Here is an 18403-nt window from a genome sequence, read left to right as displayed (position 1 = left end):
GTGCAAGTGTGAGCGTTATGAGGTTTTTTTAGTAACTATATTCTTATATAATATATATCAATCAAAAACAAAATGGACAGCCTTGTACATATTATTCAATGTTTAACCAAACACCATAGTTAGGTGGTGAGTGTCAGGGTACTGTAGAATCCTGACTCCTGAAAACAAACAAAAGAAAAAAAAAATGCCTGTATTGCCGATAAGCATTTGCCTCGGCAATAAATAATCCGTTTATATTTTGATACGATTTTAAATTGAACTTTAAATGTTTCATAAATTAAAAACTAAGCCTTACATAACTTGTACACTCTTCTTTTTCTTTTGTCTTGCTTTCTTTTATGAATGTTTGCAACTGTGGTACCACAGAAGACTTCGCAGGCATTGAAAGGGACACTGTACTAGGCTTCAAGCTTTCTGAAGCTGGAGATATTGTAGAATCATCAGATTTCTTAATGTAGCTAGGTACATTCGTATTCTTTCCTGAAAATTGAAATTAAAATGTCAAATTAAAACATAAGTACAGCTTTGTCAAAATGATACATAAGCTTTTTTTGCAAGCCCTTCTCAACATTGATTGTCCCTTTGGTATCTTTCGACTCTTTTGTTCATAAAACTAAAATAATTGTAAATAGAATATGGATTGGGTATTAACATGAATACAGACTTGACCGTAAAATAAGTTTTTTTCTTTATATGAAATAGCTGAAAGATGATAAACCATGGTTCACTTAGCAACCACATGTTTATACAGGGAGCTAGAATTAATTCAATTGTAAACTTTTTTAAGGCGACATAAACAATTGTCTTATTTATATCAACATCTTTTCAAAATAAGACAAACGACCCGTGGTACAGTAAACATGTTTTTACCAATTAGGGACGCCATTGTCATTTAGAAGGATGTAAATTAAATGTCTTAGTAAGTCAAAAACAGCCTTAATTTTATCCCAATACTAAAGTAGCTCATGACAAATTGGTCATATAGGAATTTATGAATGGGATATAAAAATGAGAAAGAAAACGTCGTGTGCGAGAAAGGTTTTATAATTCTACTCTTATTGACCAAAGGAAGCATCTACATCTTATCTGTCTTATGTATAATAGCACAGTTTGTGCTATACATATTAATACTATAAAAAACTATTTCGAAGGTTATCATTCAATGATTCATTCCGTGTAACCTTACTTTCACAATTTTTCATAGGGAAAGTGGATTGGCGTAATGAGTTGTCACCCTAAAAAAGATAGACACGGGAATAGGCAAGTATTAAATGTTTTGTTTTCTATTTACATTTAGTTACGGAATACCAGTTCTTTACCTTAAGTATTGCCACAATGAAATAGACAAAGTATGGTTACAAACGAGAGGTGATATACGAAAAAGACACTCAAACTCATCGTTAAAGTCGAGAAAAAAAAAACAGACAACGCCATGGCTAAAAAAGGAAAAGACAAACGGACAAACAACAGTTTGCAAAACCCAACATTGAAAATAAAAGACTACTGTCTCAGGTTATGGTGAAAGTTGGCGCTTGTCAAAACATTTAAACCTGGTGAATTTTTATGCACCTGTCCTAAGTCAGGAGACTGTTGTTCAGTGGTTGTCGTTTTTAGGTGTGGTTCATAGGTGTTCCTCGTTTCTCGTTTTTTATATTGATTAGACCGTTGGTTTACCTGTTTGAATTGTTTTACACTAGTCATTTTGGGGCCCTTTACAGCTTGCTGTTCGTTGTGAGCCAAGGCTCCTCGTTGATGGCCGGACTTCGACCTATCATTGTTAACTTTTTATACATTGTGACTTGGATGGAGAGCTGTCTCATTGGCACTCATACCACATCTTCTTATTTGTATGAGCAACACGAACCACATAAAAAAACTGGGGGTAATCTCAAGTACTCTGTAAGAGTAAGCAGATCCTGCTCCACATGTGTCACCCGTCGTGTTGCTCATGTAAGTACAAACCCGGTAATAAGTCTAATTCGGTAGGTCATTTTCTGTCTTATTATGTACATGACACCAAAAATCTATTTGTCGATCTTAAATTCTTAATGTTCAAGTGCAATAACAATATGTTTTCAATTTAAATACATTTTATATACATTGTATAACCTAACTGTACACGAAAAAACTTGAAATAATATTGTTTTGTCTACAAATCCTATTAATACGAGTGTCTCATCAACGAATTTGAAAATTTCGTTTAGCAACGATTCTGATGACTGACCTTGTTTACATTGGAGAACTAAACTTTACCGACAATCTATATATACGACGGTAAATTGACGGCTTATCTGCATATTCTGCCAAGGAATTGACTTTAAGATTGATCAAAAATTCGTCCGCAGTAAAAGAAGGATGAAAGAAATACTGTGATAATATTTACTTGCGTAGTGGCATGAACTATAGTAACTCAAAAGAACTTTAAATCTCGGTCATTTTTATCAAAACTGTCTCTACCCTCTGCAACACATTCAACATGAACATATAAATAAACGTTTAAAAGTAATAATCTATGATGCGTTTCTCCATACAAAAAGATACCATAAGCTACAAATGTGTCGTTGGGCATACAATTTGGCATATTTCGTTAAAATTCAACCCGAGTTTCAATCATGTTACACCGAAGAACAAGTAATCAGTACTCTGGAGTTTCTCATTAACAACATAATTGTTAAATTCAGATTGTCGGCATTACTATGGGAACCAACTGCCTCTACTTGCCGACATGCTCTTGTTTTCATATTAGTCGGAGTTCCTACAGACATTTGTTAAAAAGAAAAAGATCTCAGAAGCTCGCTCATGTAATTTCCCAAACAGGTATATTCAGGAAGATCTTTCCATTTACAAATCAAATGTTTAGAATAAAAGTATAGTATTTTTAACAACGCATTATATGAAAATTACCTATAGTGCTTTAAAACATAATATCAATTCACAAATAAGGTTCTTTTAATATATCCTCGTGAACTAGAGATCAAATAAACAACATATACAGCTTAATATTCCTCAATTTAAGATATATACTTCGGGTTTGACTACAACGTTCCTCTCAGTACCAGAATCTACGACAATCGAGACGATTTCAATTTTTTTGAGTTATAATTTTTCCTCTACATAGCAGAATCATTGAAACTTCACCCATGTATTGAGGAAAACATTTCTACTCAAACGATTATCAAAAGCTTTTAGCTGCTAATCAGACTTTGTAAAACGTTATCTGTGTCTTAGAAAAAATAGTTATGAACCAAGGCTTTGTCAAAAAAGTACAATTCCTTTTTCTCAAAAAATTCATCGGAATATTTAATGCCTACCCATCAAAATAAAACTTAATGGTCTTGAGTTTGTAGGTGCTGACATTTTGTATCATTTTTTTAAAACAAGACAGTTTCCTTTTTATTTGTCTTTGATCTGTGCTGTCGTTAATGAAAGATGTTCGTTGTTATTCTGCGGTTTACATGTTGTAACGACTATTATATTATTTATTTGTGCGTTTCTCTGTTTTGAGCGTTCTTGCTTTTGCTTGTGCTGTATTCCTGTCACATAACGTTGTCATTTTAGCGATATTTTTTAACATTGCCATATAAGCGGGAGGTTTGGCTAGCCATAAAACCAAGTTCAACCCACCATTGTTCCTTCAAATGTCCTGTACCAAGTCAGGAATATGGCAGTTGTTATCAAATAGTTCGTTTCTATGTTTGTTGGCGTTTGTTTTTGTTGCACTTCAGTGTTTCTGTTGTTCCGTTGTTGTCCTCTTATAGTTGATGTGTTTCCCTCGGTTTTTGTTTGTAACCCGGATTTGTTTTCTCTCCATCGATTTATGACTTTTGAACAGAGATATACTACTGTTGCCTTTATTTCTTTTAAGGGTTTTTTTTTTGTCGTATAACTCGGTATTTGTGCATTCAGTTTTCCAATTTGTGGCGTACTAGATACGAGTTTTAGTTCGTAAACGACAATCGACAACCACCGAATAACAGGCTCCAAACTTGCGATAGGAACATACTAGAAACTATCTCTGTCTGATTTTTCCCATGACTTTTGACTTGTGAGTACATTGAATATGTGGCTGTCCTTAACTTTTAAACAGAATTAGATAAGTATTTAGAAAGTTGTTTTTACTTCATGCAAGTTTTCACGGATATTTCCATCTAATATTCAGATCTAGAACATAACAAGTAAATGAATTGGTTGAATCCAGTCATGTTGTTTTCCAGTAGTTGCGGATTAACAAAGTGTGACTAGTCGACCACGACAACGCAACCGTGACCGACGCAAGACAAAAAGGGCAATATATATGTATCTTCCCAGCTCACACCGAACAGCAAGCTATAAAGGGCCCCAAAATGATTAGTGTAAAACGACTCAAACAGGAAAACCAACGGTCTAATCTATATAAAAACGAGAAATACTTATGAACGCCATCAACAAACGACAACCACTGAACATCAGGTTCTTGACTTAGGACAGGTGCAAACAAATGCAGCGGATTTAAACGTTTTAATAGGCGCCAACCAACAAGTATGTTTTGTTAATTATAAGTTATAACACATTGGAAAGAAACAGAGGAATAATTAGTATAATTTCAGCACACATCGGTATAAAACAGGATATATTATTTCTTTCCAACACCTAAATATTTAATCTGTAATTAAGCACCACCGTCCTTAATTTTGCAAAAATTACCGATGCTTAATATTGCAAAGAAATAAACTTATGATTTACCTGGATCTTTCGCCCATTCAAGAAGAGTGTTTTTGAAATGACGAACATGACTCGATTTCTTTGCCATTCCAACTTTCTCCATAACGTCTTTAAATTTTCCATCTTCTGCTTTAGATAACTTCAGTACATCGCACTCACCTAAAACAAAGTTTGATAGATAATGGTCGATTAAGCATGTTTTATTCTGTTAAAAGTTAAATACATGTAGTTGCTTTTAAGTTTTTGATTGGTGACATTTTTGTTTTTATTTAAACAACATTTTCGGTTTAACTTTTACTGCACCAGATGTACATTTTCGCAATAAATGTTTCGTCTGTGATGCTTTAGGAAACAATATTTTGAAAATCAAAAAAGAATAAGAACTTTAAAGAGTTGATAAAACCCATAAAGGTATAACATAACACTGAATGCTTTTTAGGAATAGAAATTTCATTTTCCTCCTACCAAATGTAAACTATACGCTGATTCCCCTCTCGTTTATTTCTTCTTTTTTTGTCAGTGTGTTGCTTAAGAAAATAAGTTCACAGAAAAAATAAGATGCAAATATTTCATCTTTGTATTGCAATTTTCCAGAAGCACCTACACATGAAGCTTTTATCTCATTGACAAGTATATACAGCTTGTGTTTTAATACATAATTTCAACGTATTGTCAAAGATCGACATCAAATCCCTTAATTGTACATAAATTATTCAGATAGCATAGGTATCCACTTGCGCAATGCACAATAATATAACCACTGGTGTAACTAAAGAAACATTTTGGTTTCCAATGCAAAAATTAGGTTAAGACAAAGGAATTCGAGAGCAACAGTATTAAAAAAACAGCCGATAGGGAAAACTACAGATCAGCAAGAGAAGGGAGAGCATTCAATACACATGAAAAGGTATTAACAACCGCTCAAATGGTTGCTTAACAGTCCCAGTGATGTTACCATAAAGACTTTTACAAATAAACTCATTATATATACCAGGATAACTATTGTGTTCGCCAGACGCCATAACATCTCCATGACATTAATTGCATCCTGCATACATATCAAACCTTTAAAAATTAGTATAATGTTCTTAAATAAATACATTGATGATTGTCTATTAAATCGTTATATATATTTGCCCATGTATTCAATTGCTCCTTAGGAGAATTGAACTATTAAGTATAAAATGTATTAACTATTATGTTCATGTGTAGCTAAAAGAAACAAAATTTATTAGAACAATTTTTTTTTAATTAAATGTACTTACCTTGTTTGATGAAGCTCTCATAATACTGAAGAAGGCTTGCTCTTTTAAGAACACAATGCAGCTGCCTTTCTAACAAATTATGTGGTTGATTTGTAGCCATACCCTGAAGAACACAGTAACAAACATATACAAACTAATAATATTCAAGTATCATGCTTTCAAAGAAAATGTAATAAGTCTCGTTAACTTCTTTGAATTGCATGTGTTTGCTATTTATAAGATACACACTATAAACTTAGGAAATAATGTTTAAGAAAAATTGCAAGAATGTTTTTGATATTAATTTTTTCTACAATTGTAATGTATGAGCAGCTAATTTAGACAGTTGGAGTAATTGAAATATTTAGTATACTCAATTTTGTTTATTCTGTATTTGTGATATTTTAATTCGTATTATGTTTAAATGTTTAAAATCACGTTTATTGTCTAAATGATAAATGTAAAGCTGAGATTCGATCAGACATTACATTTATTCTTTTGTGTTTTATTCAATGAAATAATTGTATCGTGAACATTCCTTTCATAAAAAGACATTTAAAATCGACGAGGATAATACTTCCGTAGTGGCAAATAATATATATGTTTTTGTTTAAATTCAAAGCTAATCACCATATTGCACAGGTTTTCGTATTATGTCACGATATGTTACGAAATGTAGTGTTACTTATTAATGATTGTGTCATTTTACTATAAAATGTTTAGAGAAATGACACTTTACTTTTCATTTTACTATTACCTTATTTGAAAAAAAAATAAAATGTTACGACGCATTGTGTAAGCAATGAACAAACCTTAAATATCAAAAGTCGGGGTTTTGCGTTACGTTATGTCTTTTTGTCTTTTATCAGCTATTCAAGAGAGAGGCGAACGATACCAAAGTCATATTCAAACTTATGAATCCGAGGAAGGACCACAATTAAAGGTTTTATGTGTACAATGTATACAGCTGTGACATTCCATGAATCGATAACACCTAACAACAATATTATACACAGGAAAAGTGTGTACAAATAACGTAAAATATCGAGCGCAACGTTATGTTTTTTAACAAACGTCAACTATGTTTCTATCGAAACTAACATAATTTGTGTTCAAATATCATAAGGCGATTCTACGTATACAAATCAAATAAAAGGTCTTACAAGAATTAGCGGAAAACATTAATTTTAATAATAGTCAGAGCTTTTGCACGAGGGAGATATATCCTTAATTTAAAACGATTTCGCATACTTTGTAACCGAACATTTTAATCAAACAATATCCAATTTTTCATGCTAATAGAGAAGTACTAACTACCGGGTTTGGTGAAAGCCTCGGGGACCAACAGTTTTCCAGCAGAGGTATAGATCGAGTGGTAGTAATAACACCTTCGGTATCTATTCTACTACACCAGATGGGCATTACTTCATTATTTGGAAAAATCAAAATTAGTACAAACGTTATAGAACTGAACAAAACCAAAAAATGTGAAGTATTGCAAAATACGTACAAGAAATCAGAGCTTCGCATGAGGGAGATATATTCTTAACTTCAAAAATGATTCCTTATTTTTTATAACATCTGACTTAAAATTAAACAATATCAGTATTGCGTGCCAGTACCGACATCCTGGCTACTGAACAGGTTATACCTTGCGGGATTAACAGTCAACCTGCATTGGTAGTAATACCCTAACAACAATTAAATTGCAAGAGGCAGATTCCGCCAATAAATGTCTCTTTAGTGATGTCGGAGGCCACAATATTTGGGAAAATCTTAACTGTAAATACTGTTGAAGAGCTAGTCAAATAAAAAAACCGTATGCGGATGTATAGATACCATACACGTCAGGTGGAATAAAGACGTTCAATCTGATGTTTCGTGTATAGTTACTATAAAACTTTCTTCGCCACAAACTCTGAGCGGTCCGTAAGGCAAAATTCTGACTCTATCAAAAATAAACTTATTTGACAGGGACAGTCCAAATGTTCTCATTCATCCCGTTTGACCTACTGTGCAGAACTCACCTGTAGTACCAATATTTATTTAGTTGTTTTTCCCGTCCAAAATATGCGTGAAGTATTCAATCAATTTAATGTTGATAATTTTTCTACTTGTTTTTTCAGTCTAATTTTCAAACATAACATGTGCATATCTTCAAATCCGCAGTTTCCTTATGAATACTGTAAGAGAGGCATCCATACAAATTGTATTGCTTGCTTTTCTATTTGAAATGCACTGCAATATATAGTATACACAACATGATTTCCTAAAACGCTATGTTAGGAGCAAATTCCTGTTAATGAAGCCTGTATAGTGTGAATTTGCACGAGCGGAACGCATAATTTGAGATATGAAAATTCCATACAAACAGGCACAGTGTCGGATAATTGCTAAGAAATTGTAAGCTGATAATTGAAAAATTGAAATCATCACGTATGTCACTGATTCTATTTTGAAGTCGTCCATCTTTGTCAATATTAAGGACGACAGGATCAAGATATGAAGCTACTTTTGGTAATTTCCATTATCTAAGGTTCACCTGTATTTATGGGATGAAAGCACTCATTGAAATGTTATTGTGTGACAGGACATAATTGTTGTATATGAAAGTAAAATTAAAGGACCTTGCACGATGTTTTTTTGTTTTTGCAAATATTGTGTATGAACTACGTTTCATTTGAGAACAAAAACTAGTCGACTAAAAGAGTTGCACAAGCAGTACTCATTGGAATACCTACGGTATATTATCATATCAATCCTTCAAACTCAACACACATGTGGTCGATAAAAAACAGCACTGTATGGATATCAACTTCAGTGGTAGAATCAGTGTGTTTCTTCACTCAAACTCAGTTTTTTATGACCTTAAAAGAAGGAATTTGTATCTACGATTCCCATTTTTGTACAAAGACAATAAAAAGACTAATAAGATGATGTAATCAGTTAATCTAGGGAAATAGTAATGTAAAATATAGACACATCAAAAGGTCTGACATTACTATAAAATTAAAAGACATCTAATTCAAATCGCTGGTTAATTATATCTTATCAAAGTATTTCTGTAGGCAATAGTTTTCTGTAGAAAGAATTGTGAACATAACTTAAGAAAGATGTTTAATCAAATATTTTGACGACCCGGCTATATATTCTTTTGAATAAGAATATTTGTGAAGATTGTGTATCCAGTAAAAAGTCTTTTTTATGTTTATACCAGAGAGACGGATAAGTGATTTTCAAAAATCTCCTCTTGAATGAATGATGTAAGGCAATATTTGGGATTCCTAATTTTTTGGTTTAAACTTTTATTGGTAAAGATTTTCAGACTTCAACGAAAATAGGGTGCTATTTAATTTTTTTTTTAAATGTATATGGCATTGAATGACATTAAGTCATGGCATTAGTGTGTTTCTATATTTACTTGTATTGTTAGATAATTACATGACCTCTTTTCAACTTAATAACTGTTGCAACTGTCATACATGCGACAGGTTTAGCTCTGGCGTTGTCAGTTATTTTCGACTTGTAAGTTTGAATGTCCCTTTGGTAACCTTCGCCTCTCTAGCTATAAAACTAGGCTTGACTTACCATTTTCTTATGAAAATGTCAAGTCAGGAATATGGCAGTTGTTTTTCACATGTTCCGTTGATTGATAGCGTTTGATTATGTCAGCTTTTATGGACTTCCCCCGTTTTTAATTTGCCTAGTGTACGGAAAATTTTGTTATAAACGTGTACTTATTTCACATAATAATTTTTTTTTTTAGAATTTTTAAACCATTGAATTGAAAAAATACACTTTTTGACTTGAAGATCGAGCATGCAATATGACGGCATTATTTTTTATCAGAATAGAACAGTCATTTCAAAAAAAGAATGGTCTGTCATAGTACACCCCAAAGTATGTTCCAAGAATCTAAATCGTCTGACAAATTTTTTTACACAGTTAAAGTAAAATATGGATTGCAACATTACGTTTTTTAACCACACATTTACTTTGTAACTGCTGAAATACACATAAAGTTTTATATGCAATTTGAGTTTTACACGTCATATTTATATCAACCTAATTACAGCACTTACCTGTTTATTCAGTATAAAGTATCATTAACAAAATGTATTTGTTAATCCCATCTAAACAATCATTCTACATATTCAATATTTCGAAAGAGTTACATAAAATTAACATTACAACCGACATGTTTGGTTGTGCTAAATATTATGTGCACAAGTAATATGAATGCCTGAATATCAAAAAAGCAAAAAACAAGTTGTTGTTATGATCGCTCTGTTGTATTTAAAGTATTGCGATCTCTGTCGGTCGGGTAGATATTTTAAAAAAGACTTCCATTTAACAACGCGTTTTAAAGGTCATCTATTGACATTACATCAATTATTTTTCTACGTTTTTTGGGTTTAGTTTTATTTGTTAAATAGGCAGTACCTATATAGCATCCACTGATTCTTGGACATTTCAAAAAATGTTTGTTTACAAAAACAAACTGTTGTTTCCCTCAAACTTCAAGCAAGTGTAATAATATATATATAAAACCTACAAAAGTATCGAATAAACTTTTCTTTTTAAGTTTCCCTTTAGAGAACTGTGCGACTAACATACATATAATTTGTTTACATTTAGTACGAATCTATAACGTATTATCGACAAACAGTGTTCATTTAGTGCACATTTTTTCATTGGTTATCTTAATCTTATTAACGTTCTTATTAAACGTTTGTTGCCGAAGTTTACTGAATCGTGACATTTATAAAAATTCAATACATGACCATAGAGCATGTAAGAACTAGCGATACAATTTTTTTATATGCTCAACGCGTTCCGCTTTATTGTCGTAACTTTTCCTTAACCGTTATTACATGATTTTGTAGCCGACGTTTTAAAGAGAGCTTTCGTAGATAAGGCCCTTGCATACCGAAAAGTATCGGCCAATTAGAGTTCGGAAATGCAATAATTATATAACAGTATATTTCTGCAGATTTTGATAAAATAACGGTTTTCTTTTACAAGAAAGTCCACGTACACATGTTTTATAGTAAAACTAAAGCATGTAAGTATACAAAACAGATATATTATTCAACTATTGTTTTATTTGAACAATTTGACTTTAACCCTTTTGATTTTTAGAGAACATTTAGTGTAAATTTTCAGGTAGCTGTTGTTTTTTTCAAATGACTGTCATTTCTACGTTGTACATGTTAAGGCTTTTGCAATGAGACTTTCCACTCATTGCTAAGCAACATATACACAAAACAGTATTATCTTGGGATGCACATTAATAAGTTAATTTTGAAGTTTATCTTGTACAACCGTTATATTTGGAGGTCACATTTTTACACATTAGTTATTTTAAGTAGCATAAGCTACGAAGTCGACAACAAATCAAAATATTATGTTTTTTTTCAGATATTTATTACAGCGGAATTGTGAAAAAAAAAATATTTTGCTATTGCCAGTCAGTTTTGGTTTAATTTTGTCGAACTACGCTCAAAAACAACGATGATGTATTATTCGTTTGCATGTCAAACATTCAACTCATTAGAATCTATATTCATTTGAACTTTAATTCAACCCTTCACTGGGATGGGCTAGACATGAGCTAAGCATGTTTACTTATCAAAAAGAATACAATGACAACATTGGGAACAAGAGAAACAAGGCAACCTATGGGAAGATCCCTTTCAGTGACTGATTGTGCCAACAAAAATATTTCAAATATATATTAAGGTGGTACATAACACTACATAGAGATAACTCTGTAAAAATCAGCTGAACGTTTTAATCACGTTCTATTGTTAAGGGAATATTAAGCTTCTCAATGATCAAAATAAGTGTTTGTCAAACTGCTATATATCCAAAAAAAATTTCCGATAAAGTGTGTGGTTCAAGTTTTTTGAAATCTTTATATTTTTGTCAGAGGGTCAAAGTAAATGTTTTGTCAAAATTTTATGAAAATTAAACGAGCCAATTTAATTTTAGTCAAGGTGTATGGTACCACCTTAGACGTTGATTTACATATTTTTTTAATCTATGAAAAAGATATCAAACAGAAAAACAATATTTATACCTTATGTTTAATGTTTACATCAGGTCATATGATCTACGAAATTCTTCGAGGATCATCTCGTAGGTTAGTTAAATGACGTCTATTCTAAAATATACACGCAATGTTGATACATTATAAAGAGTTCATGTATTGTAAATTGTTTTTATGACCTTTTGTAACTTGAAGAAACGTTTTGTATGTTTCAATAAAATATGACATTTAGAATCTAATCAATGAACATGAATTTGACAGCTATTGTATTTTCAAGTGGTGCTTGGCAGGCGCTACTCAAATTAAAGGCAACATGACACAAAATTTATTTGAATACGTTCGAAAATCGGATATCATCTACCATAAAAATACTTATTTGTTTTTCTTTTTAGATCAATCTGGATTATATTTCAAAAATAACTAAGTTTCTTTCGCGAATAGATGTATTAAATATTAACCAAAGGAGTGTAGGGTAAACGTCCTTGACATGGCAAAATACATTATTTGTTTACTGACAACAAGGAACATATCTCGTACGAGCATTAATTGAACTAATAATAAATCCAAATTTTTGTATATTTTTATTGTTTCAGTTGGTTTATACATATCACTTATACATTGTATTATATTTGTCATGGTTCCAATGGCTATGTAAAAGGAACATTTATTTTAACTAAGGACGTATTTTATATTTATGTTCCTCACTTATAAATGCCATTACTTATATAATTGGAAAGAACAATCACAAATGGAATTTTTGAGAACAGGAGTGGTTCTCAATTCTGAAGTTGTTCTCGGCAAAGCCTAAATTGTTATCACTGGATTTATGCAGACAGATAAGATATTTTACGAAATAAATGTATTAACCAATTTTATGATCCGATAGAAAAAGAACCAAGGAAACCATGTGTGATACATGTATATCCGTGTAAAATTTGTAATAGTAGCATACACTATGTACACAGTGGTATACTAAGTAACACTTTTTCGATGATTTAAGAAAGATTAATTGAATTAAGTTAACATATTCACTGGTTGAGTGGCACTCCACATTCTTTTTCATAAAAGATGTGTGCTGTTGATTCACATTTTTTCATGGAATACCAATTTTTGTAGGATTTCGTCGGTATAGGTAAATTACGAATTTACATTTCAACGAAGTACACATATCCAATAGGTTCGATTGAAGGCTTTGTACAAACCATGAAATCCAGTGTCCCCCAAAATACCCAAGAGAATTGGTAGTCAAAGCGAAATAAATGCCAGACTGTTGAATAGTTGATATTTCTTCCCTCATTCAGATAAATGTGTTTATCACGCAGTTCTTGGTAAATTTTGAAGTGTAGATAGTTATAAAACCAGGGTTAACCCAACGGTTATCTTCTGAAAATGCCTATAATAAGTCAGAAATATAACTTATGTTTTCCATTCAACGAACAAATGGCATTCATATGGAAACATAATGTGCTCTTCCTCTTGCCGATTTCTTTCTTTTATTCATTTGAGGCAGACTTAATATATGATTAAATCAGGAGGAAAGAAAAGAAGCTAGTATCACCCTACAGTATGCGTATCTTGACTTGCATTCATAAAATGATCAAAAAGGGTCAATCTAGATCTTAATTTTGCGACGAAAATTTCTGAGATCTTATTTGTTCTACCACTTACTTTCGATTTCTATGTAGAAAATATTCCCGAATCATCTGCATGTAACTATATCAAAATGATATGTGGAATGATTGTCATTGAGACAAATATAAATCAGAGTCTTAAATATCGACAATTTAAGTACATACATAAGTATATCATTGTATATAGTATATATCTCCAATTTGAAACGATATGCTAGAGCTTAAGTAGCAACATCCATGCATCTGTCCTGGTATATAACATAACCGAATACGACTTGTAACTCATTTGGGACATGCCTTGATCAACATGGCGAATCCCACTAGTAGTTCATGATCCTTCCAAAAGCACTTGCAGTCCCCTCAACTTTTTCTGTAAAGGGTGTATGATGCTTTTGCTTTAGTTATTGGATTTTTTTTCTCACATACATCATCCATCTAATATCCATTTGGTCCCAGTCTATATTAGTTTTTCTTGTACTAGTTATTAATCAGATAAAATTTTAAAAACTATGATTCGTGATTTAAAGTGGCGCTTTAAATGCATAAATCCACTTGAATATGACAGGAATTGTATTTCAATATTTCAATAGAATGTTAAAGTCCTATTATCTGACATGAATAGACATAAATTTGATCTTTTGTTTTTTTCTTTATTATTTCAGCTAGGTACACTTTTCCCTTAACATTTGTTATCAACGTTTCATTTAATTTTAATTTAAATTGTATATTTTATGTTTGAATATCTGACCTTGGGACAGCAAAATACATTCTTTTTAATTGCAACAATTAAAAAAATATCTGTATACTTAACATTGTATTCTCTTACGTTTTTTTTTGTCATTTCTTCCGCCTCAAATTCCTGCATTTTTATGAACATTTTAAAATCTGAATACATGCCAGATGGTTATTTTCACACACAAAACTTTTAAAAGGGCAAAATTTCTGGAATTATTGAACATGAAATGGTTTCTTTGATTAAATTTAAAAGTTGTTTCGTCTAGAAGATGAAAATATGCACTTCGACAGTTAATGTAAATTTAGTTTTGCTGAAATACTTAATATTTGAAGGCTAAACCTAATACGAACATTTAAGAGCTGATGATATTAAAACATATTAAAAATAAAATCAAATGCACGAACACTCTGAAATATTCCTGAGAGTTACACATTCATTGAAATAAATGATTTCCAGAATGTTATAACAGCAGATGTCAATTAAACAAAGCCATGCTGGAAAGATTTAAGCAGCCCTTTCAGCAAATGTATCTACCTATTGGTTATAATAACATAAACAGAAATAATTTTCGACAATTTTTGTCTCTTCACTAACCAATTGTTAAGAAATGATATGTTACACTTTCAATGATGAGCCAGAATTCACATACTTTTCGCGGAAAGGAATGACTCATTGAAACAATGAATAATGCAGTAAGATTAAACCTATATGTCTTAAAAATCAAAAACTGTTCAATGGGTATATAAAGCTGACTAATACCAGTCTATATTATCTTTTTAATACCGATTTCACACTGATGTATCCAAATGGATGTGTCTACGAGAAGCAAAAAATAAAACACGTTTATTTTTATGGTTCCTTCTATATGATAGGAAAATGTAACGACAACGTTAGATGGAAATTCATTTTGGTATCCACTACCCATACACTGAAGTTGCAATGGCTCGGTCTACACCAGTGTCGAAATTCAAAATTTCCTAATCACAGGGCCCTTTCGGGCATTACAAAATTTAACACGATCATTCACACTTTCATACCAATCTTTCTCACTACGCTCGTTCTGATTATGTTAATTAGATATAGTACATTAGAACATACATAAAAGCATAAATCATAAAAGTCCAGTTAGTGAATAAAGAGAGATAACTCTGGATGTTGAAATAAACATTTTCTTTTACCAGGTAGATGATCATTATAATTGAGTACAATTATGCTGTTTTCTTTCTGCAAAGTAGAGCTTTAAAAATTCACACAACAAAGATAAAAATGTGTTGTCTTCATTTATTATTATCCATAAAATCAGGTTATTTGTACTTGATATTTTACATTGGTGAATTGGTTATCAACCTGAGATAGTAAAGTATTTCTCCTATGGGTATATTTTGGACATTGCAGAAAAAGGTAGCTGTACAGCATTTCTCATCACTTTTCAACTAAGAACTAAAACTGATTAACGCTAAAAGTGTTGCTGGACATTTTTGTTGCAAAATTCTTAAAGGGGAATTTGCTATCAAATTCATGTTCACCGATTAGACTCAAATTCTCATATTTGATTTATAACATACTAAAACGTATAATACAATTTATCAAAAGTCTAAAATACATAATTTTCAAGGCACGGGGTTCATAATATGTATCATTGTTTCGTGTGTATTTTTGTTTTGACGCCATCTAATCAACTATAGAGTTGACCTCCGAAGACTGCTGACGGTCATATGAGCGATATAAACATAAATATATATGTTGGCGTTGTAAGGAACCTATATACCAAATATCCTACTACTCATAATAAGTGAGAAATGCACATAACAAAAAAACTGAAATTTGTTTTCAGGCAGTTGCTGAAACATGAAAATGAGGCTAAGGACAATGGACATGACAGACGGAAACTTCGTACCATAAGGTATATGCATACAAGGTATGAAGCATTCAGATCTTTTACCTTCTAAAAATAGTAAACATTATACAAATAGTTTACGCCGCCGGGTAGTAATATCTATGTCTCACATACTGGGACTTTCGTTGCAGGCGAGACAAAAATGGCTGTACAAATTTATTAAAGGCAGACTTTATTGGAGGCGAAACACAGAATTGGTCTGCAGGGGTTTCGAGTCTGTTCAATGTACCAAGCAGTGTGTTCAGGGCATCTCTTTCTGACATACGTTAAAAACTGTGACGGAACGGTGTTTTGCACGAACGGACAAACCCACAGACCGACAAGGTGAATGCAGCGTATTCCAACTCTTGGTATTATAAAAACATAATTTACATTTTATCCATGTTTGATGTTCTTTTTGGAAATAAATCATTCATTTAATAAGGTATGAAAAGCATGAAAAAACAACAGAACTTTGACAGAAATGTACATGTCTGGTGCAGTGACTGCACTGTTCTAATTTGCTTGGCTTTGAAACTTCTAATGAGCAAATGATTAGAGTTTATAGTTCAGTTAATGATTAAATTGTATCATAGTTGTTTTTCTTAAATTAAGTAAAAATGGTTTCATTGTAAGCAATTATTGTACACATGACCAGTAAATTCAGACGGTTTTACTCTATCAGATTACATATATATTCAACTCCCCCTTATTTTTTCATAGTGAAAATTTATCAAGCAGAAAAAGGGAAACCATCTATAGCTACGTATTGCAATTTTGTCCGAATTAATTGAAGTTTAAAATTATTGTCTCTCATAGGATAGTTTGGAATGCATTTCATAGTACTTGCTAGATTTTTTCCAGCTTTTTTGTTTGTGCATGCTAGTGTGACTACACCAGCCTCGTGTTTATGTATGTGTATATATATATTTCAAATTGCATAAACCTGATGCCTAGATGCAGTCCATCTGAAGGTGAAGTTGTCGTTCTTTAGTACCAGCGTGAGCATTTTCACGCTGGTACTAAAGAACAACAACTTCGCCTTTGATGGAGATCATTATCTACAAGTTAATAGAACTGCTGTGGGTACCAAAATGGCTCCATCATATGCCAACATATTTATGGGCAAATTAGAAAAACAACTCCTTGAATCTTCAATCGAAAAACCGCTTTCCTGGTTTAGATTTATAGATGATATGGATATGAAATGGAAATAAAAATGACTATAATTTAGATACAATCATCACTCATGCCAACAACATACATCAAAGTATCAAATTTACTCATGAGAGATCTAAATCCAAAATCACCTTCCTCGATACTTCCAGCTCCCTTACAGATGGCATTATATCCACAGACCTTTATTATAAGCCTACTGATACTAACCAATACCTGTCCCTTAAAAGTTGCCATCCTGCCCATTGTACTAAGAGCATCCCGTACAGTCAGGCACTCAAAGTCAAGCGAATATGTTTCAACACAGAAACAACTAAACAACGACTAAGTCAACTCGAAACCCGCTTGAAGAGAAGGGGCTATAATCACAGAATTATTCAAAAAAGTTTTCAGAAAGCGGAAACTATCCAAAGGAGTAAACTGTTAGAATGCAAAGATAAAAAGAAAAAATAAGAGGACTCAATGTGTTCTTACTTACGACCCATCTCTCAAAAACAGCTTCGGTGTCATTCGTGAGCATTGGAAAACAGTTGAAAAGAATTCCAAACTATCCAAGATTTTTCCCGAGAACCCCCCCACCTCCCCCCCCCAAACCAGTCCCTAAATATCTTTCATTGTTCAACTTTTATCATTGATTTGTTATTTCCTAATTTGTGTTAGTGTTTATTGCCAGGTTACAGCACTGTTTATTTTTATACCACAACAAAACTGCATCCTACAGATTTCATTTATAGTTTTATCCACACAACAAAAACCTTCAAACAAGAATAATTCTGCAATACCTTTTTCAAATCTCTTAGTCTACACGATTTGTCATAATTTATATATAGAAAAGAATCATAAGCAGATAAATTAGATATACCATGTTATTAAAGGTACATAATACTGGTAAATGTTTCTTTCATCATGTTTATACAACTTAAACCAGTCCTTGGAGAACCTAAGAAAAAGACATTTTCAAAGAAAGAATTAAAATACATGTGTAAT

The 18403-nt window shown here is 32.0% G+C and overlaps 1 protein-coding gene across 1 annotated transcript in view; it reads right to left on the bottom strand.

Moving 5' to 3' along the window:
* The window catches only part of LOC127712865 (ankyrin-3-like), a 61176-nt gene extending 43523 nt beyond the window's left edge, over positions 1–17653 (bottom strand). The window contains exon 1 of the mRNA XM_052219470.1: positions 17551–17653. Coding sequence (XP_052075430.1) covers positions 17551–17653 — 103 coding nt within the window. The remainder of the gene's footprint in view (positions 1–17550) is intronic.
* Between the last annotated feature and the right edge of the window lie 750 nt (positions 17654–18403).

The sequence above is a fragment of the Mytilus californianus genome, unplaced genomic scaffold (genome assembly GCF_021869535.1).
Source record: "Mytilus californianus isolate M0D057914Y unplaced genomic scaffold, xbMytCali1.0.p SCAF_8, whole genome shotgun sequence".
NCBI lineage: Eukaryota > Metazoa > Mollusca > Bivalvia > Mytilida > Mytilidae > Mytilus > Mytilus californianus.
This window is presented reverse-complemented; position numbering and strand designations above follow the sequence as displayed.